This window comes from Orbicella faveolata, unplaced genomic scaffold (genome assembly GCF_042242905.1).
Source record: "Orbicella faveolata isolate gen_17 unplaced genomic scaffold, um_ofav_v1 contig_35, whole genome shotgun sequence".
Lineage (NCBI taxonomy): Eukaryota > Metazoa > Cnidaria > Anthozoa > Scleractinia > Merulinidae > Orbicella > Orbicella faveolata.
This window is the reverse complement of record NW_028301564.1, coordinates 23,246,468-23,274,356: the sequence shown is the minus strand read 5'-3', so window position 1 is coordinate 23,274,356 and position 27,889 is coordinate 23,246,468. Positions and strand designations below refer to the sequence as shown.

Genomic DNA, 27,889 nt, shown 5'->3' with positions numbered 1-27,889 from the left:
GGTTGGATTAGGTATAAATTCTCAATTCTTCCCTCGCTTGAGAAACGACTGGAATTCGACCTGAGAAGCTCCATACTATGACGTAGCTCAAAAGAGATTCGTGAAGTTCCCTGATTGGTTGGTTCTTGCCCGCAAAAATTCAACATTGAGCACGAACCAATCAGAGAATACCTCTGGAGCGCGGGAAAAAAGACGTATGCTTAGCCCCGCCCACACTACGCCGGAGGGATTTGAAAACGCATCAAAAACCGGTCATATTAGATTTGTAGTAGGGAAATCACATTACTAACGCGATGTCATCGTTTTCGAAAAGCTCCGTTTTCAAATATTTTCCGACCACACTAAAACACAAAGCCGGCGTTTTCAAATTCCTCCAGTCTGAAAAGCGTTTTCAAAAAGCTCCGTGTTCGTGAAGGATTAGTGTGGACGGTAGACCTAACCGTAGAAATAAAGCTGTGTTTTCAAATTCCACCAGCATAATGTGGACGGGGCTTTAGTCTTTAACCGGACACGATATTCTCTAGTTCTGTTCTCTAGCCTACCGTTATTCTTGTCACATAACTAAGAAATAAAGCCGATGTTGAATATAAACGTTGTTTTGGTGCTGTCTTTATGAAAACAAGGAAAAGAAAGAGATTTCCCGATATAACAAGATTCTTGTTAACTTCAGTGGAATCTGTAACAACTTGACAAGCACTACGTTTCCAAGTTAGTCCAATGCGTAATTACATCAATCTCCACCACTGCTAGCCACCCTCAGTTCCTAACTTGAGTTTTAATCATTTGTAGAGTAGCGTTTGAAAGAAACAAAGCCAGAGTTCGTTGGATTCCTGTGATCTAAAGGCGTATTTATGAAGCTTCTGAAAATCCCATGCAGAAAGTCAGTAAAAGTGACCTTTGTTGTCACTTTACTTACTCGTAAACAGCTCTGACAGCCGATATTCTTACAGCAGCTAGTTGCGTTGACTGGAGACCAGTAACTGATGCTTCAATAAATCTAAAAATTACAAGGAAACATCATAGTTTAGTGGCAGAGCAATTTTCATTTGAGTATTGAAAAACAAACTACAAAGTTATTACGCTAACCAATCGCAAAGGACGCAGACAATCCAATGAACCAATCAAAACTCTAAGGAGATATGCGTAGTTGGCGGTAAGCGCGGGAAAACATATGCGAGTGAGTCGCAAATGGTTTGGGTTTTCTAATTGGTCGAGAAAGTGGCACGAGACCACTTTACACCAACACCGAGCTCAGTAATGTAAAACTAAAACAAATGCGAATACTTTCGACACTCAAATGAAAATCGCTCTATAAAGGTGAGCAGTACATAATTACTAGTACACACCACACAATAAAAGAATCCAGATTATTTCACCAGTGAAAGAGAGAATATTCAGTCCCTAGAGAGGTTCGGACCCACGACCTCCTAGATACCTCCAAGCTAACCAATGAGCCACAGAGCGAAGAGACTCATGGTGAACTGGGTCATTTACTAGGTCCATGTGTAAATCAAATACAATATTTGGAAGGACACTGATTACTGACATCTGCTCTTGAATTTTCTGAGAGTTGTTTCCTTTGCATTAACTGTCGTTGGTAGACCAGATGACTGGTAGTTATTAATTATATGGCCTGTTATAGCTACAGTGTAATAGCACTTATTTTAAGTTCAGCTGTCCATTGGCATTAAACCTTACGGGATGTTGAAACTGAGAGAACGAGAAGACAATGCAAATCACGACAATATGTCAGGTTGCTTAGCAACCCCTCTGACAACAAAATGTGGGCTCAAATGAAGTTCGCCCAGCTCGTCCCTTGTCTTACCTTGTTAAAAGCTCTTGAGACATAAGCGGAGTAAAACGACTAGCCACCCACAGTGCTTGACCAATAAGAAAAGGTGATACTGAAAAGAGAAAAAAAATAACCACTTTCCTTAATCATGAATTTAACATGGGCTAAAAGAAGGTTATACAAGGAAATGTCAGGTCCATGCGGCTGGTCAGGGCTGGTGTTTAATATTGGTTTTCTTATTGTGAACCAACAAGGAATGCTTTTGTTCACAAACAAGGATGTTTCTAGCCCATAGAAGGCTCCACAGTGGTCAAATGCAGTGGGCAAGCAATTCCCACAAAAACTGCCACTTGCACACTTCTTAAATTTTTGCAGTCCTCCACATCAGGTCAAAAGGAGAGATCTGTATTCTGAATATGCATAGAGAATTTATTAATTTTCATCCACGTAGTTTATCAGCACGTAATTTGGTTTACCAGTGTATTTTTAAAACAATTTCTTACAAATGTCTCACTCATTTTTGCTTCAAATTCTGTTAATAAACTTTGAGGTGATGAAAACTGGAAGTGATGTATTTTTGGATTTGTCCCCTATGAAACTGCAGGGCTATCCCCAGTCCACCATTTTTTGTCAGGCTGCTTCAACTATTTGCAGGTACAACTGTACCCATCTATACCCCTGAGTGGAAAAAATGCATTTCTGTGTGCAATCTCCTATGGCCTTACGTGCCACAAACCACAAAGAAAAGTGCTGAATGATATCCATTAATATCTTATTGCATAAAAGTTATTACCTGACTCCTGTAGATCTGCTAACACAACTTGTGTCAGGAATGATGTCATATCTGCCATAGATACTTTGCCATTTGATACTTTGTCAATGATGAGTGACTTAATGCATCCCATTGCTAACATACATGACTCATGTATTTTCCACCTGAAAAGAATAAAAATTTAAACACCCAGTCGCTTAGCTGTATATCATCATCTTCACCACCAACATTATAATCATCACCGTCATCATTGCCATCGTCAACACGATGATCATCAACATCATCATCACTGTAATCACCTTGGTTATATATTGTTACCATGATTGTCGTCGCCATCCTTGCCATTATCATCATCATTATCATAATTGTCAAGAGTCTTTGGCATGCCACTGAAAGATTTATTACAGGCTATAACTCCCAAACATACCTACCAGTTATCATCTCCTTTACTTTTTCTATCATTTGCTTCTTGTAAATGTCTGTTGACTGCATTTGTTAATGAACCTGCACTTTCATTTTTGAAGTCAGCAGCAACTGCCTGGAAAGCAAAGTAACGATTGAAATTTCAGTGGGCTGGCCAAAGATAAAGGTAACAGCCTCCTCTCATAACCCTCAAAATGCTTCAGGAGAGTTTTCGGGAAGGACTGGACATACAGTACTCTCAGCCATCCACATGAAGGAGACGACAAACAACTTCCATGTAGGAACGTGCGGTAAAAAGGAACATAACGAACTTTAAATTTTATTGATGTATGCAGTTTTTATGTGAACAAAATTACAGTAAAAAAAGTTATTACTATTTTCATGCTTTGTATCAGTTTGTATTAGTTAGAAGTTACATGGTTTTGCTTTACCCATATCATGGATCATGTATAAATAGAAGATGTCATTGTTGATGTGAACTTTACAATAACGAACTGTGCATGGTTACATGTGAGGCAGGGGTTTCATTAAAGTTTTCGGCAGGAGGGCAACTGGTTTTCACAGGCGGGCAAAACTACCGTATTTGACCTCTACATCTAATATAAGAAAAGCTTTCCTCTCGATGGTCAAACCAGGTGGACAAAATCGTTCTCTCACCCGGCCAATTTGCCTGGTGCCCCCGGGAGGCATCATGACCTTCAAGATTAAGCCAGCTGTGATCCTTGAGGTGTGTCCTCTGGGGACATACTTAATTTCAGTACCTGTCTTCACAAGGAGTGTAAACAGGTACTGGTGAATTCACCAGCATCTCATGCAAGGATAGTGCAGCGAAGGAAGGGTTAGCAATTTTCCTGGTTGCTTTAAGTTACAGAAGCCACAGTTTAGTGCCAGTATAAATAATTTGTTTGGTTAGGCCTTTCTGGTGCTAGGACTGGAATAGTCTTTAACTCAACATGATTAAAACTGAACATTCTCTGTACTTACCAAGAGTACATCTTGAGCAGCAATACGAACAGAAAAGGAAAAAGTGTCATCATCCTCATCTTCAACAAACTGGTTTGGATTGGATGTCCACACTTGCACCTAATCAGGAATCGAACAAAACAAAATATTTACTACTCATGGGAAAACTAGAAAAGATGTTTTGTATCTAGAGCATAACTTAAAATTATTCCAAGCAAATTCTAAATCATTTCTTGCAAAATATTGAGAAACAGATAAAACTACTGCTCCAAAGCTTTCATTTAAATGGTCACAGTCAAAGTTTTTATCCACAGACTTACAGTATAAGTTCAAATGGCATTAACCGATGTGAGGTTTGAACTGGTTAATTTATAATGGTTTGCAACAGCTTCTCAGAGAAAGAACATGTAATGTAAGACTAACCTGTTCCTCTGTGATCTGCATGTACAGCACCAAGAAATAAATAAGGTCATCTAAAAACTTCTTGACAGTTTTCTTGAATTTTGGTGTTTCTATCAGTCCATGAATGAACTCAAACACACTAAAGACAAGATTTTCAAATCCTAGGACTTCTCCTGAAATACAAAAAGTGAAAAAGCAAAAAATTATTTAGCCACCATGAACATGCAGATCTGCCTCCTCTGGTCAACAGACAGGGCATTGACCTAAAAACAAAATTATACTGATTAAATATTGTTGCTCCGTAGAGCCTTTGTTATCCATAACCAGACCAACATCAGCTATGTCAGTGAGCAAATCCACCAGTGGCACTAGAAAATTCATTGGCCACACCCTCAGAATGAATACCAACCAACATTCCAAGACGGCATTAACTTGTCCCCCTGAAGGAAAGAGGCATGGTAGACCCAGAGAGACCCAGTGCAGAACCACAGAGAGAGAAAGGACAGCCGTGGGTTTTACCTCATGAAGCGGGGCAGCAATGGTTGCACATGACTGAGTGGCATGGCTTTGAAGAATTTCCAGCCCATTACCCCCTGGGCATCATGGGATAAAAGTCGCATCACAGTCATAGAGCCTTTGTTACTTGCATGCAAAATCTTAAAGCTAAACAAAAATTGGCTAATATTCAAACTAAAGCATATAGTATGGACAAACAATCTCACCATCAGAATCAACTGGATCATCAGCATCATCAGTGTAATTAACAACTGTGCGAACATAGCGATCAGCACTCTGTGTCAATGTGTTCCACATGTGCGGCAGAATCTGCATCAGATGAGGTGCCATTTGCTTGGGAAAATTTTTTACTAGTGTGGTCAGTGCCTAACAAGGTTAATCAAGAAGATAATAATAAAAAACAGTGACTGGAATTTAACGTGAAAGACTGATCAATACAGGAAACTTACCTTGAGCACTTCCATCTTCAAGCCACAATCAACTGTGGGACTGTCTGCCAAAGCAAGGACCTGAACAAATGCTTGAGTGAATTGTGGCATCAATGGAAACAGGATTTCCTTGGCTATGCTCTGAAATTCAAGAAAGTGAAGTTAGCTGTGAAGATATTAAACGACACTTTACTTTTGATTTGTCCTTTCTTTGTGCTCCCCTCACATGCAGTATCTCGGGATCTACCATGTGTACATGTAGATGGAGGTGTGGTGGCCTGATTGTTAGTATCCTCAACTCTGGGTCAAACAGTCTTGGTTCAAGCCCTTGCTGGGGACACTGTGTGCTGTTCTTGCAGGGCTAAAAAAAATTGAGTTTGAGCTTGCCCTTGGGAAAAATAGCTCTCAAATTTTGCTTGCCCTGGGCAAGTCTTAGTTTGCTCTTTTAGTGATGTAGTTGGAGAGCAGATGATTTGCCTAATCCCTTTCCCTCCTCATCCCTTACCCATTGGGCAAGTGAGAATGAAAAGTTACTGGCCCAGAAGGAAAATCTACTTGTCCAGAACAATGGGATAACACTTTTTACAAGCCCTGTCTTGGGCAAGACACTTTACTCTCCCAGTGCCTCTCTCCACGTGGTTGTATTAATGGGCACTGGCAAATTTAATGCTGGGGGTAACCCTGTGATGGAGTAGCATCCCATCTGGGGGGAGTAGAAATACTCCTAGTTGCTTTATGCTACTGAAACTGGAGATAAGCTCCAGCTGATGGGCCACCTTGCTCATATGCTGACTTTACTATGTGTAAACTGTGTCTTTGTTTGAAACAAAATTAGCACAACTGAGCAGTGACAAAACATCAAGGTTTAGCATGACTGGAATGAGAAGGAGAGGTCGAGGGGAATACTGCCCCACCCTCTCTCCCTAGATGAGATGCTGCTAGAGGTTCTGGAGCAGAGTTGGCCTCAGACCTTCACCTTTGGTTGCCATACTTACACCCTCTCCATCATATGCTAGATGATGCACCATGCATAAAGCTGAGTTTATTCTTACCAAATTGTCATCTTCCATTGCGCAGATCAACGAAGCACAAGTGTTAAAAATGTCAGCAGCACGTGATCTTGTTCTGATGCTGTACACCTATAAAGACATTGGACAACAACATCTATCTGAAAAGACTAACATATGCACTATATCAACTATTGACCATCTGTCAGTTTCTTTTTCCATCATTATGCATAGAGACATCACATAATATCCATGAATGTACTGTACCTCTGCATGAATGAATATCTTGTACATTTCAGGAAGAATCACTGGAGCAACATGTGGTATCTGGATGTCTGTCACCTCACGGCAGAACTCTGAGAAAAGGTAAAATCAAGTTACAAGTAAAGACTTGATTTTCGTTCAGCAACAGAATGCATATTAAGAGTGAATGCCTATAAAAATGGACCTATATCGCCTATCAATGGCACAAGTCGAAAAATTGATTTCGCTTGTATTTCGTCCATAGATAGGTCCTAGTAAGAATAGAAACGGACCATAGTTAGTTTCTGCTAATACAGCTTTCTTTGGTAGAAATATGCCAAAAACGATTTCGACCCGATCGGGCTCAAAATCTACTTCCGGTTTTGCTGAATTTTCCGAATATTTGATTGCTTCGCACTCCGCAGAACAGCTACTTGAGAATCTTTCAATGGATTTTATATTCAGTTCAGGTCTTCATAGTATGACTAATCGAAAAATAAAAGAAATGAAAGTCAGTTTTGAGCCCGAAAAGAGATCAAACTGGCACGCAAAATTTTACAATGTGTCGCAAGAGAATTATTGCATAAAAACATCGCCATATTTTCCTAATGGGCTATAACTTTAAATACCATAAAAACACTTTCTACGGGTTAGATATACACCCACCTGTTAAAACAATCAAAAAATATCTCTGGGCAAATGGTTTCAAGTTGCCCGCCTTGGCCTGTGTTCCTCATTTTTTTTTTGTTTTTTTGTTTTTTTGTTTTTTTTTTTTAATAATTTTAATTTACAAAACACAGTTCTACAATACTTACGTTACTTACAATACGGGTCACTTATGCTGGCAATACAATACTCAATACAGTCTGTGTTCCTCATTCATACATTCCAACGGCTGGTTTTGGGCAAAATCTGTGTTCCTCATAGATTTTGCCCAAAACCAGCCGTTGGAATGTAAGCAATTGTGTGACGCGGATAGCCACTCTCGATTAAATATTCGTTTCCAGCAATTCGATGAAAGCAATTTTTGAAACGTTGTGTGGATAAAATAATGGAATTTGTTTTTCGTTTGTTTCTGTTTTTTGTTCAAGTTAGTATATAGACATATATATATTTTTTCATTTGTATTGCAACACCCACAGCATCCCCGGTAAAGAACGTTACTACAGTACCCCGGGAAATGATTTTAACACTTGTTTACTTTATTGACTTCACTGATAACTTACAATACAGTGGCAGTTTTAAAGATACACTCAACCAATTCTCTATGGTTTATGGCAATTGAATCATTGACTGACAAATAAAGTCAAGTGAAAATACCATAAATTCTATAAACTACTAACTGCGTGACGGCATCTCAGCTCTTCTAGCTGTGTAGAAAATTTGTACTTACACAATATGCTCAAACTCAGCTAGAAAACCCGGAATTTCTTGAATTGAATTAGCTGAGGAAGAAATTGCGTTTAAGTTTCAATCATACTGGGAAAAGAAATCCATCTTTTCTACTTTGGTTGTTTGATCAATTAACTGAAATTTGCAGATCATAACACTGGTAGACAAATAAACATTACAGTGGTCGATCTAGGACTAGGTTTACACTAAAGGAGTTTTTTTGGATTCGTAAAAGTTCCCAGATTCATCAATTTTAGAGTATTTGGATTATTAGGGGTTTACAGTGAAAGGATATTCGGATTCTTAACCGTTTACACACGACGATGACTCTGGGAACGTTCATGATGGAATGGTTAACAAGCAGCTTGTTGCCTCGACAACGAGAAACAAAATGCCTCCGAAAATAAGGCTAGGGGTAGGTTGAAACAGTCTGAAGTTCTCTTTCAACTCGCTGACCACGGTACTGTTGTCCGTCATGTCAGGTCCCTCCAGGTATTTATTCTGGTCTTTACTTAATATCTAGAACCGTCGAGGTTTTCGAGCGTGCCATCGTCGTCATCTGCGCAGTAAAGTATAAATTGGGTCTCTGAGGAATATGGCATTACCTATTAAAAAAGTGATTACCTACACCTGAAACAGCACGAGGTAATCACCCAGCGACCGCCATTAAATGGCCATCAATGAGCCTACGACTCGACTACGACTGGATCATGTAATCCGCCATTTTCATTCCACCGCAAACTCAAAAGATCACAGGCGGAAAAATATCCGGATTCGAGAGGAAATCGTTTACACGGCAAAACTCTCCGGATTCAAAAGTTTTCGGATTCAAAGGTTTTATTTCAGATTCGTCCACTTTTGTGCAAACGGCAAAATCAATCCAGCACTAAAACGTTCCAGATTCATCACGAATCCGGAACAATTTCCTCTAATGTAAACCTACGATCCTGGCCATAAGTTGTTGGGACACCTCCCCTTTTTGCGCGCTAAAACCCACGATTTCAACTACGTCCATAACGTTTTAGAACAAAAGATGAATAGAAGCAAGTACAATTGAACCCCCCCCCCCTCCCCCTAGCAATGTTGCAAGAAAATGAAGCTATTCTGAAGACTAAATCGGATGTGGGAAAAAAGGAAAAAGGGACAATAGAAAGTGGTTAGACAGTTGTGTTGGAACCGAACGCGATTGCTGAAAAATCGTTATTATTGGAATAAGACGTGGATATCTATCTTATCGTCTCTTTAGTTCGAGAATACTGTTCTAGGAGGCGAACAATTCTTGAAACGTGGCTGTTCTGAAGCTATTGTCAAGGATTTTTTTTTCTTCAAGATTTTTATCAACATTGATAAGGGGTGGGGGGGGGGGGGGAGTAGGCGAGCTTGCGCGGTTTTGGTGTTGTGGTCTTAAGAGAGGCTGCCTGTGAAGTCATCTGCCGTAACTGTCCCAACACTTTTGACCAGGATTGTAGTCTTAAATGGACAGCGAACATCCATCTTGTTTTGTTCGCGGAAGTCTGTCACGGAAGAGCGAATTTCAATGAAATATATATATATAATTTGATTAAGCAATTAGCCAAAAATAGGTTGGCCGCCAAAACAGTTTAGGGTTTAGCCTAACTCTAACCTTAAGTTTTAAGACTGAAGAAAAAAAGAGAAAAAGCATTGAGCATTTCAGTTGTTTGAAACAGAAACATTCGCGCACAATGAACTATATGTATAGTACGTGTGTAACCTGGAAAGCAATCCGTCCAGCGCAGTAATTGTTCAAATTAACAGCTTACCGAGACACTCGCACTGTTGATGCCTCTTATTTATGATTTAAACCTTTAGGATTTGTTTACTTTACTTTTTCCGACTTTTCAGCAGGAGAAAAGGCACTAAATGTGCTGGTACAAATAAAAAGGTTTAACCGAAAATCGATCCGTCGAAATCAAGAAATACAAATTTAATCACTGTAGCGTTCCTTCAGATCACGTAAGGCTAGAAACCAACAATATCAACTTGTCATTACGCTTAACAAATGAACTTAGAACGATTTTCTTTCTAGAACTCGTCCTTGTAATTAAAATGATCAAAGAAAGTACAACAGCTTAAAACGACATAGCAATAACACCCGAACTGCAAGTAAATTGCTTTTAATTGGCGTTTTTTAATTAACGAAATTTCCAAAGCGATGACTTTCAAAATATTAAAGTTAAAAGTGGTCCATTGTGTTTTTCTTTTTTCACCCAAATGTTCTAAGATAGCCATCTGCGGTTTGTTGGAAAAGAAATATGTATTCAGGGTGACCGCCCGCGTCACGCAATTGTTTACATTCTCACGGCGGTTCAGGAAAAAATTTATGAGAAGCACAGGCCAAGGCGGGCGACTTAAAACCATTTGCCCAGAGATGTTTTTTGATTTTCAGACAGGTGGGTGTACACTTAACCCGTAGAAAGTGTTTTAATAGTATTTAAAGTTATAGCCCATAGAAAAATATGGCGATATTTTAGTGCTATAATTCGTTCGCAACACATCGTAATATTTTGCGTTTCTGTTCGATCTCGTTTCGAGCTCAAAAGAAACCTCGATTTATTTTATTTTTCGCTCAGTCATACCATGAAGACCTGAGCTGAATGTAAAGACCATTGAAAGATTCTCAAGTGACTGCTGTGCGACGCGCAAAGCAATCAAATTTTCAGAAAATTTAGCATAACAGGAAGTAGATTTTGAGCTCAATCGGGGCAAAATCGTTTTTCGCAAATTTCTCCCCAAAAAAGCTGCATTAGGAGAAACTAACTATGGTCTGTTTGTTTACTAGCTAGGGCCAATCTATGGGCAAAAAATGAGCAAAATCGATTTTTCGACTTGTGCTGTTGTTTGGTCCATAGTTATGGGCACTGGCTCTTAAGTGTAAGCTTTCCACAAAGCTTTATTTAGAATTACTAGAACCTCTATTTTTACACTTGTATATATTTTTCTCATACTTTAATTAGAGAGGGCACCCTAGTGTAACAGCACTTTGGGTTGTCTCTTTCTCCAGAATGTTTCTTTACAGTAGCAAGTAATTCGAATTTAATTTATTATCTGTTTGTAATTTAGTGGAGTGAATCTGTAGTAAATAATAATTAATAATAAATAATAAATAATCAATCAATCAATCAATCAATCAATCAATCACTTGACTCTGCCAATTTTTAGCCACAACTCACAAGAGTACCATTTTCACATTTCTTTTTATTCTGTCCACAGGAACCTTGAGTTCAGATATTATCTATGCCATGCTAACAAAGCATAACAAAAACAATACTTCAACAGTGTCTAAATACTGGAAGGTTGACTTAATACCTGTTAAAACTCTCATTGCTCCATGAACCAGGTTACCATCACCACTTGTCAATGCCTGCATCAGATGTCCAAACAAATCTGGCCACGCCTCAGGCCAGTCCCAGTGGGCGATTGCGGAGATGGCATATGCCTGATAATGAATAACAGTAGTTTGAAGTGTTATCTCCAGCTTTTCAGATTAAATGCTAACTTCTGATTTCCCATTGAAATATTTCTAGGCTCGAAATAATTCCACAAATCTCTAAGTTTCTTGGTGATTTCAAACACCTTGGCATGGCTTGACTTGTTTCTGACCACTACCACAAATCTTTCGCACTTCTGCCAAGTTTTTTGGGCAACTGCCAATGATTTGGTAACAGTTTATGTCCAAGACTACTGTGGTTTCCAGGACTGTCATTAGGGCCCATAACCCATGGCACCTGTTAAGGCTGAGTATGCTTGATTTTCCCTTGATGCTAGAGGTGAAATTTCCTCTTGTTGTTGGATAACAAGGCTGCCTGCAGGTGACTCAAAACTTAATGACAGCCCTGGTTACTATGACATCACATGTTATTTACATGTATTTCTGATCTTGCATCACATGAGCACATCACATGAGCTCATCACAAGAGCTAACCCAGTCGACCATGTGCTTGTGCCACAGTATAAATAAACATTCAATTCTGTGATTAAAACCTTGCTCTAGTTCCAGTAGCCCTACATGTATTTCTGCCTTTAGTTGTGAATTATTTCTCCCAATCATGACTTCCTTGTGAGTGCAAGTTGAACAAGGTTGCTTATAAACAAAACTTACCACACTTGATCTGACTTTACTTATGGACTCTTGCAGGCCACCTGGTAAAAGACGTCGGATCTCTGCCTTAGCCTGAACACAGCAAAATTTAAATGAAAAAATGTTAAATAATCCAAGGACATAACACAATGTCTCCAACCGGTGCATGACCTGCTAAATAAACAGTCCATCACACTTCCTATTGGGCCACTGTACCTTCCATGCAAATTCCATGACATTACCTCATTCCTTACATGTATATAATAGAGTTTTTTTTCATGCCATCAAAAAATGTTACGCATGTTCCCTAACTTGTACATAATGCACTTACTGCATCTGTAGTTTCTGGAGGTCTAAATTTCTCAGCATTACAAGTCCAATGGGCTTCCACATACTGTTTAAGAATTACTGATGCAAGCTGAAAAGAGTCAAATCAAAACAATTAAATTGAAAAGAAACAATTCAAGACAAAACAATTAAATTATCAGTTTAACATTTTGTAAGGGGGCATCCTTAGAACCAGCATAAAATTCCACTTCAAAGGAATTAGCAGCTTTAAAATACAGCACTTCTCCATGGAGGTTCAGCAAGTCATTTTGCTGCAGTTGTTCTAACCATGGTGGCAACAAAGGCATTTCCAAAATTAATGCATCACTCCTATCTAAATTTTAAAGCTTGTCAGAATTTGGAGTGGTCAACAAGTCATTTCCCCAAAGGACGTCAGGTACAAAAAGCAGGCATCATGAGACATTAATTTTTAATCAGGCAGGTTTATTAAGTGTCAGCTCAACTGATGAAAATTTCACCCCTGACAAATAGTTGTCATCTGATAAGAATTTCTTGACTGATGAATATTTCTCAAACAATGAACAAATTCCCAACCACATTTAAAAAATGGTGTAAGTTACTGCAGTACTATAAGGACACAAAGCATGAGCTAAAAACTGTCTGCATTTTTTGAACAATTATAAAATAATGACCTGGCCCACTTAAGTACACAAAGCAAGAATTCTTCAGGCACTGACTGGCAATTGATTTAACACAACAACTGTGGAAATGCAATCTGTTTAATATACGTTTCTAACTGACTAAAACTGAAAAATGACAAGACTAACTTTTGTACACAAAGCAGGAGTTTCTCATACATTGATTCATCTATTTAATTAAAATAATGCAGTTAAAACCGGTTTTCTTTCTTGACCAACTGGAAATGAGCAGCCTAACTAGAATACAGACAGCATGGGTTTTGGAAGCAGTTCACACAGCAGTTCTAGCTGATCCAAGATGTAATTAAACTATGTACACAAAGCAGGAGTTTCCTTGGTTTTTTAACAAAGCAGTGAAAACTCTTCTGTTTGGTTTTTTTTCTTAGCTGACACAAAGTTCGTGGCTGACAAAAAATCCTCAATCAATAAAGAATTTCTCGCACATTTGGTAGCTTGACTAATCACAAGATCTTAAGATCTTGATGGGCCATAAGTGTTTTTACAGGTGGACAGCTGTTTAAAATGCCCATCATCAATTCTAAAAAGGTGAATTTGCATCTCCACTCAGCACAGCTGGGAGGGCAGATGGGCCTCTGTCTTATTTGCTTGAATGTATACTATGTTACATCAAGTCACAAATGTTGTAACACCTCCTAACATATACATCAGTAAAGTGGTAATTTAAATGTTAGTACTTTCCAAAATTTGCTGCTTTTCTTGCCTTTCGTTTAACCCTGTAAATCAGCAACAGCGAATAAGGATGATTTTGTATCCTTTGTGACAATACTGGCAAGCAGGATAAAGTAACAAGTGTTGTTGACTGATTATATTTTAATGTCAACAATTAGAATTTGTCAACAAAAATTACGATGGGCATTTTAAACAGCTGACCACCAGTAAAAACACTTCTGGCCCATCAAGATCTTAAGATAGTGTGATTAGTCAAGGTACCAAATGTGCTAGAAATTCTTTATTGATTGAGGATTTTTTGTCAACCATGAACTTTGTGTCAGCTAAGATAAAAAATCCAAATAGAAGAGTCAGACTGATTACCGGTATATTTTAATGTGATCAGTCAACAACAAAAATGCCTCTTGGTTGAGGGAGTTTTATACCTGTTAAATCAATCAGACCCTACAACATGCTGTGCATGCTTTTGAGAGTTTGCTTCATTTAATACAGTCCAGGGATGCTGTCATACTGTCACCTTGATAAAGCAAGGGATTCATGCATACCCAGCTCACTTTTAAACACAACTGCTTCATGTTGGTTTTCTTATTTCTCTCCTTTGCGGTGGTAATTTCAACACAAGAGCAGGGCTCAAAGTTAACAACCAACTGGTCACATATGCGACTAGACCTTTGGTCATGCGCCTAAAAATCATGTTTGATGGCACCCGTGTGTCTTAAAAGCCAAATGACAGTAAGGTGCATGTTTCCTAACCTGATCATACTTACATATCCTAACTTTGAGGCTGGGATAAACTTTAAGCCCCGAAGTGTTATGGACATCGCCATTTCATTTATGTTGTATCACTGTTAGAATATCATGTTGCTTATCACAATTCTCCCCAATGGGATTTCACATAGTGCAGGAAGTGCAACAGCAGTCATGCCTTTTGAGTGTTATCAGTACTTCCTCATGCTTTAATAACAAAAGAAAAATGCTTGGGCATTTTCTCCTCTAATCAGTTAAAAATGGCCTGATCATCTCAAGAAAATAGTGAACCATAGCTAAATTCTCCCACAGAAGATATACAAAATGTATTACAAACAGCATGGAGAATTGTGATTCTGACCTGTCTGATGGCTAAAGCACCCTCTCTGTCAAGTGTGAGTTCTGCTAAGTGGACACCAAACTCTGCAAGTAACAAAGTTAATTATGGCTTTAACTAAATTCCCAAATCCAGTTTGAATATTTGTTGGACACCACTTGCATTATGGATGTGCTTAAGTTATTGCACATTAAAAAACAACTTCATTCTGCCGCTAATGCAGTCCTAAAGAAAAACATAATGCAAAAAGACACGTGCTATGCCAAACAGGTTGACCTGAGCTGGTCTGAAATTCAAAAATGCCATATAACTCCAAACACAACTTACAATGATAGCATGAGCAGTTTAGGTCATTTCTCATGAAATTTTCCAAATTCTTATCACATCAAGTGTAGCAAAGCTGATATGACAAAATGATTATCGACTGAGCTTGGTCAGGCCATATGGAAACCTCAGGACAGAAAGATCTCACTGCATATGGTCCATATGTCCTGACCTCAAGCAAAATATTTTCACACTGTCCCATGTCCCTCCTCCTCGGCCACACCCTCCAACAACTTATCCATCAACTTAAAAGGTGGTGAATAGTAAATGTGAAACTTTGTGAGAAAGCGATTTTCATTGCCAGCCCAAGACATTTCAGTTTCTTCATTTGCGAGACCGAGACTTTGAAGTGTTTTAAATATGAGCTCAAGACATTCAGATTCTAAGACGTGTAGACATCAATCGGTATTTTGAAACTTTCCTAGCCTTACAAAAAATCAAGAAAACCCAACTGCAAGACCTATGAAATCTGACGGGAATTTTGCAAGACCCGTGGTTTTTAAAGGACCATTTGCCACTCCTGACTTAATCTGTAAGCTCATAGTATGCGTCATGATCTATGTTTGTCATCAATAGACAGATGCACCAGGATGAAAACAAAGGTAGCCACCAACTAGTAAGGGAATATTATCCGATTTGGCTCAAATTCTCCAAACCAAGATTTAAGATATCGATATTTAGGGTTGGGATTGTCAGAGATTGTGCATTTGATGGAAATAATGCTTGAGGCTCTATAGAAAAGCTTATTTGAGTGTCTTGCGTAAGCTAAAATAAGTCTTTGACAGATCAGGTAAAGTTATGAATGAGTCTGAAATTAGGATAAAAAATTCGCCAATAAGCTAAGTTATGCCATTAAGACTGGCTACTCAAAAAGAAAAAAAACAGGACTTGTTATGAATTTGATTTCTTTCCTTTGAATTTCACGCATGCAAGGTAAGCTTATCTTTAAAAAGCTTCATCGATGAAGTTCTAACCATGCACTACAAAACATTATTCAATAAACATTAGCTTTTAAAGTGCAACCAGCCAAACGTTTCGCTTGTAAATCAAACGGAGCTGATCTAAAATACTGTACTGACAGAAACTACCGTCATAAAGATAACAGTGTCACTTTCATGAAATGTACATTTTCGAAGTTTTAGTATGTCACGTTTTAGGCTAAGAACTGTGCACAGGATCTATAAATAATTCAAAGCAGAGAAATAATCTTACCCTCTGTGACCTCGAGAACCTTGAGCTGTTCTTCCGCCTGTTGTCTAGCTTGTTGATCTGGTGACAGAATGGCTGTTAAACTCTCTATGAGTGCCTGTTTCAGTGAGCGGTTCCTTTCCTCCGCTGCAGCAGCCATGTTGGAAATCGAAGGGAAGAAGTTTCGCGCATGCGAATATTTTGGCGGGAAAATTTTCAAGCAAGACTGGACCGCTGACCAAACATTTTCTCATAGCGCGGGTGACTGCCATGCAAGGACAGCATGTGTATTTCTTTTACAGATTGTAAGTAAGTTTCATGGAGAAAAATTTTTGTCATCGGATTTTCACACACAAAAGAAGCTGTATTTCACATGAGGTGAACACTCTTTAAAAAATATTCAATTCAGAAACGCATTCACCCATTCATTTAACCAGCGATTATACCCTCCCTCCATTACATTCAGACAAGCTTGGAGAACACCAGCACGAGCGACTCCTCACAGACTCTTTGTTGAATAGAATTAAAAAGAGAGGTGGAAAATAGGACAGTATACTAAGTATCTATTAATTGCCTGGGGAATGATAAAGCAATCCGTGTAACCGCACACCTGAAGTAACAACTTTACCTGCCAATTATCACGCATCGAAAAGTGCACCATTCATACCCGAAGACCCAGGCGCGTCAGGGTTAGGTAGTCGGGACGACGCGAAAGTTTACCAAAAATATCGCGTCGTCCTACATCGCGTCGTCCCGACTAGCTCTATCAGCCTCTAGGCCGCACACCTAACCTGCAGTCAGGTGTTCTTTCTTGGGCGAACGGAGGAAGTGGAAAAAAAGAACATTTCTTTTTCCCCTTCCCATGCCCATGTTGGTCAAAAAAGAACGCCAACCACGCGCCATGCGACCGATGGCACAAAGGTGCCTGGGAACGAGTTTGGAATCTTCATGACGTCAGAACATACGTCAAAGCAATCAAAATTCCACAAAGATGGCTTCCATGGTGGTGAAGTAAACAACGTTTGTCTCAAGAAAAATGATCTCAAAACCGTGAATAAGCGAACATTTGCAAAGGTTAACATTATGGGGACGGGAGCAAGCACATCAAGCCGGGAATGGACTGTAGCAGATGAAGATAATGCTACTGTGGAAGATGTGAGACCTCGAACAGCTGCAAATGCCAACCTTCCCGCCAACGACGGTATGACTGGGATGACGAAAGTAGTGGAAGCTAAAAACAGGTTTTTGAAGATCAAGAATAAAGAGAAAAACACGGCATGTTTTCAGAAACAGGTAGTTACTTGGGTTTAGTTATGTCTGTCTTTGAAATAAATTATGGTTTGTGAAAGTAAGCTAGAGTTTTGAGTGATTTTGCTTAGCCGGAGAATTGGTCTTCTCCAGACATTCCACAGTTTTTATGGAGCGATTGAGAAAGGCACTGTGGATTCTGTAGACTTGCTGTAATGTGCTTTGATTTGAATTCTTCATGCATAATCGTATGGAATTATAAAATCATTAATATTAAATCAATAAACAGGCTTACTCATTATAAGGGCTGATTGAACTTACAGAAGCCAGACTGGCTCTGAGACAACTCTCCTGACCCTCCCCTTCCCTCCCTTTCCTGAGTTACCCCAGGCAAATTAAGTTCTCACTGTTTTGATGAGCAAGTCGAACAAGCATTAATATAATTTTCCCCAAGTTGTCTCAGATGACAAGGCAACTCAAGGAGCTAAGTTGTCTGGGGAGTTCTGGCAGAAAGGACAGCTTTTCTCAACCATATATAACACCTTTGGCTCACCAACCTTAGGTAATTAACAGCTTGCTGAGTGTCACGTAATGCCCATATTTTGGGAACTTTAAAAGCAGGCATTTATTTTAAAGACGTAAAAATTAGCTTGGGAAAGCCTAGAGTGATCAAATGATTGAGAGGAACTCAAAGAAAGAGGGATAACTGAGCATTATTTTACTCTACTGCTATTTTGTCAATACAGAACACAGAACTGCTTGCTATTCAGGATTATGTACTTACTGACTGAGTGAGAGGGTTGGACAGAAAAATATTTGGATTGAGGTCAGGATGTACAGACCAGATGTTGTGAGATCTTTGCATCCTGACTGAGAGCCAAATATTTTTCCATCTTACCTGGCCTCACTCAGTCAATAAGCATTTTATCGTATGACCAGTTGTGGTCTTTGCTTCATGCACTTTCTGGCCCTATCACTTCATCTCTTAAGGTCCAAAAACGGGACGTTATTCCTGATGGTTTTCCAAGGAAATAGCACACAGGGTCTTATACATCATGTGATAAGCAGTTTTATGTACCTGTAAACAATAACAGAACTATACAGATAATTCTGTCTCTAAAATTCCCTTGAGGAATACCAATCTCTTGTTAATGCTTTTACATGATGTGGCTGTCATTTCACTCTTTTTCAAGCTTGATGGAACTGACATTATTAAAGAACTATACAAGCGCATGGACCCCACTGTGACACAACCAGACTCTGGTGACATCAAGGGAGATGTGCAACTCTCTCTCAAGTACAACCACAGACAAGAGCTCTTACTAGTGAAAGTCATTCGAGCCAGAGATCTGGTACCAAGAGACCTGAATGGCAAGTCAGATCCATATGCTGTCTTAGATCTGGTTCCAGATCTGTAAGTGTGCATTTGACTCTCCTGATTCAGGGCAGGAAAAAAAAAATTAGAAATCCAGTTGCCCAGTGGGCCTCTACATTTCAGTTTTCAGTTGCCCCACTAAAATATCACTTGCCTAATCGGCGCACAATGTTCATGCCTCGTATCAACTACATCATTTACTGGGTACTGTCTAGACAATCAGTGATAGACTATAACAAGACTTCTGAGGCTAATTTCACCTGCCCACCAGACCACCAAACATCCATTTTTACTTGCCCAAGAGCAAGATTTACTTGCTCCGGGCAATTGGACCTGGTGAAAGTTTCCATTTCCTGCCCTGCTGATTATCCAATGACAGTACTAAAAACAATGAATATCTCTTTATTACAAAGCTTGGTCTAGTATCTAAAATCAGCCAATCAGAGTGCTTTATTACAAAATGTCTGCATTTAGCCATGTTTGTGTACCATTGGAGCTTATCCCAGTTTCTGTAGCATAAGGTGACTAGGAGCATTTCTAAATATGTTCCCACTGGATGGCAACACAGTACACTAGTCCATTGTGGGGTTACGTCTCAGCATACCCATACAAGTACATGCAAGTAGTTATTGTATATCTCCTTTTCTTGTAGGAATGGAGAAGGACAAAAAAAGACAGCATACAAGTCTAAGACACTCAATCCTGTATTTAATGAGATATTTTCCTTCCAACTGGACCAGTCGCGCATAGCGGACACTAAGCTACGAGTGGCCATCTGGGATCATGACTTCTTTGGTGAAGATGATTTTAATGGCGAAGGTGTAGTGGATTTGTCCAGGATTCATCTCAGTTCAGGGACACATACAGATTGGTTTATACTTCAGCTTGAGGTTCAGTACATGCATGTTGTAAATTTAAGGAATATTGGTTGTAACTTCAGATGACTGTTGGTTGACTGATCTAGAAATCTGAGTTCAATCAAGTTCAACCCAAGGCATCAGAGGTCAACAAAAATGAAAATTAACATTTGAAGGTCCATTGTAATATTATGAATGACATGGGCGTTTTCTTATATGTACCTGGAACATGCTTGCTCTCTTTGGCTGGGAAATGCAGTTTTCAATTACACTCAGTGTTCCAGCCGATTAATTTCTCCTAGCAATTCCTACAGCTGTATATCTCTCCATGCTACAAGAACCATAAGGCTTTGACACTCATTTTCCATCCACTTTGATTTGCTGCTAAAGCTCTCTGACTGACAGTTACTTATGACGGCAGTTTATCTTTCATACTTCTTTTGCTTGAACAGTGAAGTTCAGGACAAATTTGTAAGTAGGTGGAGATCTTTCACTAATATTGTTTTTCTAGTATTTCACCTGGTCAAGTGAATCCTTGGTTGCACTTTGGGTTCTCTCTGCCATCTCAGGACTACAAATACACCATGAGCTATTGATATTTTGATGCATATACAGTCATAAGAAGCGGTGTTTTAATTCTTAAAAAAATAGAACTAAATTTTTAAAAATAAAACGGCAGCTTTGTGTACCACTATTTGGTAGCTGAACATATGTTATTCACCTTTTTAATTTTGTTCCATTTTTAGACTGATTTCAGCATCAAAGGGGAATTAGAGATCAGTCTGGAGTATGAAGAACCTGAAACTCTGATTGTAACTATTCATAAAGCTTACAACATCAAGGCTGGGAACTCCTTTACCAACACATCTGATGCCTTTGTCAAGTGTGCAATTTCAGGAACTGATATGCATCATGAAACCAAGGTGGGCATTGTTACCAGTGATGTGCACAGATTACTTGCCTTGAATAATAATAAAAATATCTCAACAGTTTAGTTTTGGTTTTTTATCAACTTAGCTGGTAAGGTTCTAGTATTATTTGTTTTTGTTCAAAATGCAATAATGTAGTGGGCAAGATATGTGGGACACTTGGATCTACATAGTGGCAGGTCTGTCATCAAGGGCAGTAACCTGTAACATATGTTACGTCTGAGTATGCTTGATTTGCCTTTGGTGCTACTGGTGAAACTGCCTGTTGTTGATAGAATGTACATGTACTAGTTTGCTACGGGTGTGGAGAACAAGGCTACAGGTGACTCAAAGCGTAATGATGGTCCTTAGTGGGTCCTGCAAAGGGAGATGCCCATCACTCCAAGACATTGAAAGTAAAAAGAGGGGAGGGAGATAAAAGATCTACATGTAAATGATTACAAGCAGTTGCAAGCTATTTTTGGCTGTAAATAATAATACAAGTTGTAAGCATACATTTTTGCATATAATTTTTATTAGTTATTTTTAACTTTAGAGACTCAGACAAAGTGGCAATTGATTGAGCAGTTTCTCTTTTGTACCTAGTAGTTTGCAGAGTAAATAATTGGCCAGTGTAGGTATAGTCTGCATACAAGCCAAGTGGCCCATCAGGCCGGAGCTTATTTCAGTTTCTGTAGCATGAAGTGACTAGGAGTATTTCTACTATCCCCTGGATGGGATGCCAGTCCATCACAGGGTTTACCCTAGTATTAAATTCGTCAGTACTCATTTATACACCTGGGTGGAGAAAGGCATTGTGAGAGTAAAGTGTCTTGTTCAAGAACACAACACAATGTCCACGGCTAGGATTCCAACCCAGACCATGTGATGATCCGGACTAACCATGAGGCCTCCAATTGGCCAGTGTACTGTAGTAATAAACAGTGAGATACATTAGTCCTGTGTAACAAGTCCCACATTGCTAACAACAATAATTCTACTCAACTTCAGGTTGTGAGTGGAACTCTGTTTCCAGAATTTGAAGAAACGTTTGAATTCACAGTTCCACAGGAAGAGTTTTCCTCAAGGTAAGACTACATGTTCTTTTTTCTTTAGTTAAAATCAGGAAAGCAATACCAGTAGGGATAAGTGTGAGATAACCTTTTCTCAAACTGGCTCTTACCACCCTTGTTGCATTTGCCATTTGTGAGGTGTTTGCTTCTAAGAGAAAAAGATGTCTGTATACAGTGTAACAAAAAGTTTAAAGTGTCTCTCTTTACAAATCATTTTTTTTTTTTGACAGGGCTTTACTGTTTCACATGTTTGACAAAGAAACCATCGGCAGCAATAACTCACTGGGCCAAGTCAATCTAGAGCTGAAATACCTGGACTTGGATGAGCCAATCAGAAAGCGCTATCCTTTGGCTGATCTGGTAAGTTCCTTATTTTAAAGAAATTTCAGCTTGGCTTTAGGACTGTGCTCTTGAAAATTTCTCTTCTTGGTATTAAGTTAACTTGTATCTGATGACGTTTCCTTTCTTTGTGGTAGAAAAATGAATCTTACAAGAGAGCGGAGTGGGCTCAGAATGCAGTGGCGCAAGAATTCAGAGAGGCCATGTACGCACATGCGTTGTACAGACATCCACTGTTCTTACGTGGCATTGAAACCAAAGGAAGAAAGGTAGGACTTAATGAAGATTACTTCTTTGTAGATATAATATCTTGGCGATTGTTGAATGCTTCACACCCTTGCACTCCTGCTACCCTTGATCGGAAATGCTGATGTTCCCCAGGGATCTCAGTTCAATCCCACAGATGTGCTGACTCAGCTTTTGTTGGGGACTGTGTTACATAGCTAGTACAACAGTTTATTTATTAATCGTTCTGTTCATAGCGTCTTCCCAAGAGTGCATGAGTAATAACTATTATCTCCTTACAATATTACTTTTTTGTCAACCAGACAGGTGATGAGAATTAAAAAATTCATCACCTAGAAGATATTGTCTTGACACACCACCAACTTTTGGTCTCAGAACCAACATTTAAACCTCCATTTAACTTTGCGAGGAGACGGAAGACGCCCTGCATTGGCTAATTTGTACTAACAACCACTCCAAACCCCACTCTGTCGCTCACGCACCAGACCAGTTTCTTTAGAAACTAATTCTCTGTTCATTTGTCCTTGTTGGACAGTCTTTGTGGGCTGCTTTTGACCTCTCTTAATATCCTTGCTTCTTTCCGTTTCTCGCAGATGTACTCACTAAGCAGTCGGAGCGCTGGTTCCTCTGCCAAAGTGTTCTTGGTTAATGGGATACCCGGTTGAACTAACCGTAACACAGCTTGGAGATCCGGTTAATTTCACTTCTACCAGTTTTCAAGTTGATAATGAACAAAGCGTCACTTTCACTCTCCGCCTACGCGATGCAACAGTTGCTTTAGACACTCATTCCTCATTCCTGGTTTGCTTGTATTTATAAGATAAGTCGCTCTAACTTAAATTAAATTAGAATGTTATGAGGGGAAGCCATATTAGCCCTAGCTGGTTTCCATGCAGGTCCTAAATCTTGGTCGAATTGGAATTTGGGAGATGTTGGTTTTTGTGGAGGGAGGAAAACTGGAGAACCCGGAGAAAAATCCTCGGAGCCAGGCGAGAACCAACAACAAATTAAGCTCAACCCACCAACAAATCAAGCCCAACCCATGTAAAATTAACCTTTTTTATCCATTCTATGGTGGGTACGTTTTCTCCGAGGCTCAGCAAAGTTTGAGTAAAATAATGTGCGCGAAGAACATTAAATATTCTAACATTTGCCTCCCGGGGTAACTATTGATAAAGAAATGTTGGATTTTGGGCTCGCAAATAGCAGTATTTGCCAGCACATACTTCGAAAACAACGTTTGTTGGGGGTAACCATCCAATTTTAGAAGCAAGTCACTTGAAGGTACCCAAGGCCGGTGTTTTTTCCTTTTTTATTCAGATAAAAGCATTGATTACTTTTGCAGACTACTTTTGAGAAAGATCTCAAGCATTCAGTCATGTATATTTTTCATATTTTAGGATCATGCATGTATCACGTACGTGCCACTTGTATAATAGTAAACTTAGATGCCGACGTAACTTATCCTCCCCACGCTGTACATAAGTTAGTTATCTATTATCATAAAGGAATAAATAATTATAGTTGCGTTGATAAGTAAAATATAAATCAGTCACCACTAAAACGGTCAGCCAGAAATTGAGAAGAAGGGGACGACCTGCACCGTTTTCCAAGGTTCTTTATAATTGGCCAAATGAAACGATAGATAAAGAACACAAACAATGCCCCTAGCCCTAAGAACAAGAGAGATGCAGTTTAACAAGAGCGAATCAAAATAGAACAACTGACGAAGAAGAAAATCGTTTTCAATTTGGCGAACCGCACCCGGATAATTCAGTTTTCAGAAAAAAAAAAAAAAAAAAGTCAACTGAAATCTTGTCACTTGTAGGTCAAGGTAATTCAGCGTTTCTGTATTAAGTTATTTTTTGAACGTTTTACTAACAAAAAAACTAATAAGTACGTAACGATTACAGTTACGTTAAGCAGCGTCGAATACACTGATGGGTCATCCTGCTTAAATATTCGTTGTTATTTTTATTATTGTTTGAAGCGTAAGCAGCGGTTTGTCCTTGTCGAAAGGAATGTTTTGGTGACTCTTACCACGCAGCTCAAACAGTGGATTTATGAAAACAGTGTTAAACTAAAGAAATCGCGTCCTGCTCAAGCGTTTTTTTTCTCCAATGTAGACGACATAAAAATTAAAAGAGATTGTCAGTCTTTTTTCCCTCCACTCTGTTATCTTCCTTTTCTTGCTCTTCTCTGTATTTGTTATTGTTCCAATTTTTTTTTTTTTGGAGTTATTTTAAGGCCTTTAGGAGTCGTGATATCAAAGTGCATATGGGTGATTTGGTGCAAACTACTGACACGGTTTTCATAAATCCAGTCATATATACTGTATATTTTCCGTTCTTTTCTTACACACCGTAACTCGTATTTACACGCGTAGGTGCAGATAGAGACCAGTCAAACTTGGTCATATTTTTTTATTCAATTAAGAAGCATCTGAGGTCTCTAAAAAATTTAACATGATACCTATAGTTCATCATTGCTGTCATGTTGGTATTTCTAAACGTTATTTCTCTCCTTTGACAAACATTTCCTAGTGTTTGGGAGCACCAAATGGCCGCTATGAGAACGCTCTATAGTTGTAGGTGTGTCTATGTAAATGTTTCGTTGCGAGACCTAAGCTATTTATTTTTGAATGATTATTTATAGTCACTCTCTCTATTAAAAGTTTACACTTCCAGCAAAGTGGCCTGGCTAGCTCTTGTGTTAGACGCAAAAACTGTTTTGTATCCCAAATGATCTTACTATAAAGCGAGTGTATTCGCCGGGGCATTCGTGGACACCTCTCCGACTCTCAGGGAAGGCTCCCAGTCCGGAGCTCCGCATGAGAGTAATAAATGGTATAAACTGTAGTGGATTGTCTACTCTTCATCTGACTAAACCTCCAATCTCTGCCGGTATGTTATTTTGCTTGGTTACACTACAGGGCCATCCCCATCCTTCATACGGTCGAAAAGAAAACGAAACCTACTCGTGTAGCGTTTTCTAACCAATCACATTGAAGATGGGTTTTTGGCAAATCAGGTTCAATTTCACTTAAAGTGCCATGCTTTCGCCACATTTGTTAGTGGTTGTCAACCGCTGAATATCGCTCCCTGCCAGTTTGGCTCTCCAAAAGGTAAACCGGCAAGGTTCGAGGAGGATAAATAATTGTGGGGGATTTTCTCGGACAGATTTTCTTGCTATTTTTTCCAAACCAACTTAGAAATCACATCTGGCCAATCAGAGCAGGCGCGAAATTAATACGTTTTTTGTGACTGGTCAATACAATAAGCCAATCAGACGGGTAGAAATGTTAAGTTCGGGGAAAGACGCGTAAACTGTGAAGCCAAGTAATAATTGATGTTTGTTTTGCTTCTGGTTGGTTGAAAGAACATGATGAAGTTTTCGTTGATGAGCAAGGGTATGTCGCACACTTTTTTAATTTAGATCCATTAGAAAGCTCGGCAAACGCGAAAATGGCACCTACCTAATGGTCAGTAAACCAAACGTGTGTGCTCACGAGCAAGTTTTATTCATAATATCACCTAAAAAACAACAAGAGGGAAAGAGAACTCATTACTTCAGTTACTACGTGCTGTTACCAGTAACTACAGACATCCGAAACAAAGGCTCGGCGCCTGAGATACCACGTCTTTTTGACAAATTGAAAACAATAAATCAAATCTTTTCTGTAGAGAGATTTTGAACGAGCAAACAGCTCTCGATTTATCTTGGGCTTATGATTTAAGATAGAATTGTGTTCTAGCAATTGTTGTCATTTTATGTAGAAATAAAACTTAATGTCACTTTCAAACGCTTTCGAAAACTGTGGAATGTAAATTTACGTCAACGTTTCCCACGAAAGATATGCCACCGGTAGAAACTTTACATTACTGTTTTTTTTTATTCTTCGGATGTGTTTGCTTTTTCCCACATTTTAAAATAGTATCTTCGTTTTCAGTTGTGCCTTGATAGATAGCCTACAAATGAATTTATTCGAGTAGAGAAAACAAAGCAAAACCCCCGCGGTATAACCCTCCGAAAAACCGGTTCGAGTAAACAGTTTTAGATGTAATCCTGAGACGCATTTTTTTTTTTTTGGAGTAGACTTTTAAAGGAACTTCTGACCAACTTTTATTATATCCCAAGAAAATACTCTAAAACTAATCCTTGCCGAAGAAAAACAACTTCGTCTGAAAAGCAACTCTTATCTCAGTGCGTGGGCAACAAACGGATTATTCAGTAGGCTGCATTTTGACTCCGCAGGAAATATTGGTCTATTTTTTTGCTATTATTTCCGAAGAGAATAGAACAATAAACTGTGGAGTTGTTGAGCCGGTAATTTTCTCTTAGCGGGTGGCAACAAATGAATTGTTTACTCGGCGACATTTTGACTTTCTCGTGCAATATTTGGCCATCGTTCACTTTTATTCCCACGAAACCACTACAATGGAACAATAAGTTGTGATTTAGTTAACATCTTCCCCACGGGTGGCCAGTAAGAGAATTGTTCACCGGGCGACTTTTCATCTTTTTTACTTGGTTCACCTGCAAGAGTTGCTCGGCTCGTGCACAACACACGCCATTGTGTACACCGCTTGCTCAGGTGTTATGCGATGTTAAACACATGAAAGGTTGGCCTTCCGAAGTCGCGCTTGTGTATTTTTCAATTAGTGCTCAGGAACTACCGCTTCCGTCTAAAATACGGTTCCTCTGTTGACCTAATACCTTTATAAATAGGCACAGTTGCTTGTAGCTTAGCATCGTCTCGAATCTTGAAAGAACGAAATTGTGAAACTAGCTTTTGAAACTATCGGGCACGCACACGCTTTTCCTATACAAGTATGATTTTTCTAACCTGGCGTTTTTTTATCATCTCAACGAATATGAACGTTCTTAGCCGGTTTTTAGCAATTAGCGTTAATGGAAGAACAAACTTAAATGTTTAAAGTTGTGAGATAATTTTTTCACTCTTTGTTTCCTTAAGAAGGAATTAGTCTGCCGTTTACTTTTGTTATCTCGAGCTTTTTACTAAGGCAGTTCTCTAAAAGATTGGGTTGTCGTTGTCTTGTAGTTTTTTGACAACGATAAAAATGTTTATTCTTTTACTTCTTGATTTATGGTCGATTTACCACAGCCAAAAAAACTTTAGTCCCAGATTTACGAGGTAATGTTCATTTTTATTCACTTTCCAGAAATGACTTCCTTTCAGTAGTATTGGAATAAAACAATTTTTTCAACGCACGAGTATTGGAATAGAACAATGTTTTCAACATAGTATTGCCCGCACTGAAATAAAGCCAGTTTCTTCCAGTCGACTTCAGTCAGAAAATTTCTTGAAAACTTATCTCTATTTATCAGCATCATTTCTAGATGAAGACAAAGATGTTCGTGTTTCGACTGCACTAGTTGCCAAAAAACAATCTCATGCGGCAGTCCTTATGCCATTGTGAAATGTCGAGCAATTCGGTGAGTCAGTATTTAGTTTTTGCTATCTTTTTACCGATCTCGGTAACATGGCAATAGACAACTTGAAACAAAAGGAG

At 39.0% G+C, this 27,889-nt stretch overlaps 2 protein-coding genes across 2 annotated transcripts in view; one reads left to right on the top strand and one right to left on the bottom strand.

The window, feature by feature from the left end:
• LOC110065338 (importin-9-like) overlaps nt 1-16,500 on the bottom strand; it is a 32,839-nt gene extending 16,339 nt beyond the window's left edge. The window contains exons 1-15 of the mRNA XM_020772470.2: nt 16,334-16,500; nt 14,822-14,883; nt 12,369-12,455; nt 12,059-12,130; nt 11,266-11,395; nt 6,571-6,659; nt 6,349-6,435; nt 5,318-5,437; nt 5,075-5,234; nt 4,374-4,525; nt 3,972-4,070; nt 2,996-3,102; nt 2,586-2,728; nt 1,826-1,904; nt 917-997 (exon numbers count right to left, since the gene is read on the bottom strand). Of these exons, the coding sequence (XP_020628129.2) occupies nt 917-997; nt 1,826-1,904; nt 2,586-2,728; nt 2,996-3,102; nt 3,972-4,070; nt 4,374-4,525; nt 5,075-5,234; nt 5,318-5,437; nt 6,349-6,435; nt 6,571-6,659; nt 11,266-11,395; nt 12,059-12,130; nt 12,369-12,455; nt 14,822-14,883; nt 16,334-16,469 (1,604 nt within the window). The 5' untranslated portion in view covers nt 16,470-16,500. The remainder of the gene's footprint in view (nt 1-916; nt 998-1,825; nt 1,905-2,585; nt 2,729-2,995; nt 3,103-3,971; nt 4,071-4,373; nt 4,526-5,074; nt 5,235-5,317; nt 5,438-6,348; nt 6,436-6,570; nt 6,660-11,265; nt 11,396-12,058; nt 12,131-12,368; nt 12,456-14,821; nt 14,884-16,333) is intronic.
• A 735-nt stretch (nt 16,501-17,235) lies between these two features.
• LOC110065305 (synaptotagmin-7-like) lies at nt 17,236-25,213 on the top strand. The gene is made up of 8 exons (XM_020772433.2): nt 17,236-17,602; nt 18,751-18,971; nt 19,585-19,822; nt 20,536-20,712; nt 21,709-21,785; nt 22,001-22,130; nt 22,247-22,378; nt 22,949-25,213. The coding sequence occupies exons 1-8, from the start codon at nt 17,258-17,260 to the stop codon at nt 23,018-23,020; spliced, it is 1,392 nt and encodes a 463-aa protein (XP_020628092.2). The 5' UTR covers nt 17,236-17,257; the 3' UTR covers nt 23,021-25,213.
• Nucleotides 25,214-27,889: the final 2,676 nt, after the last annotated feature.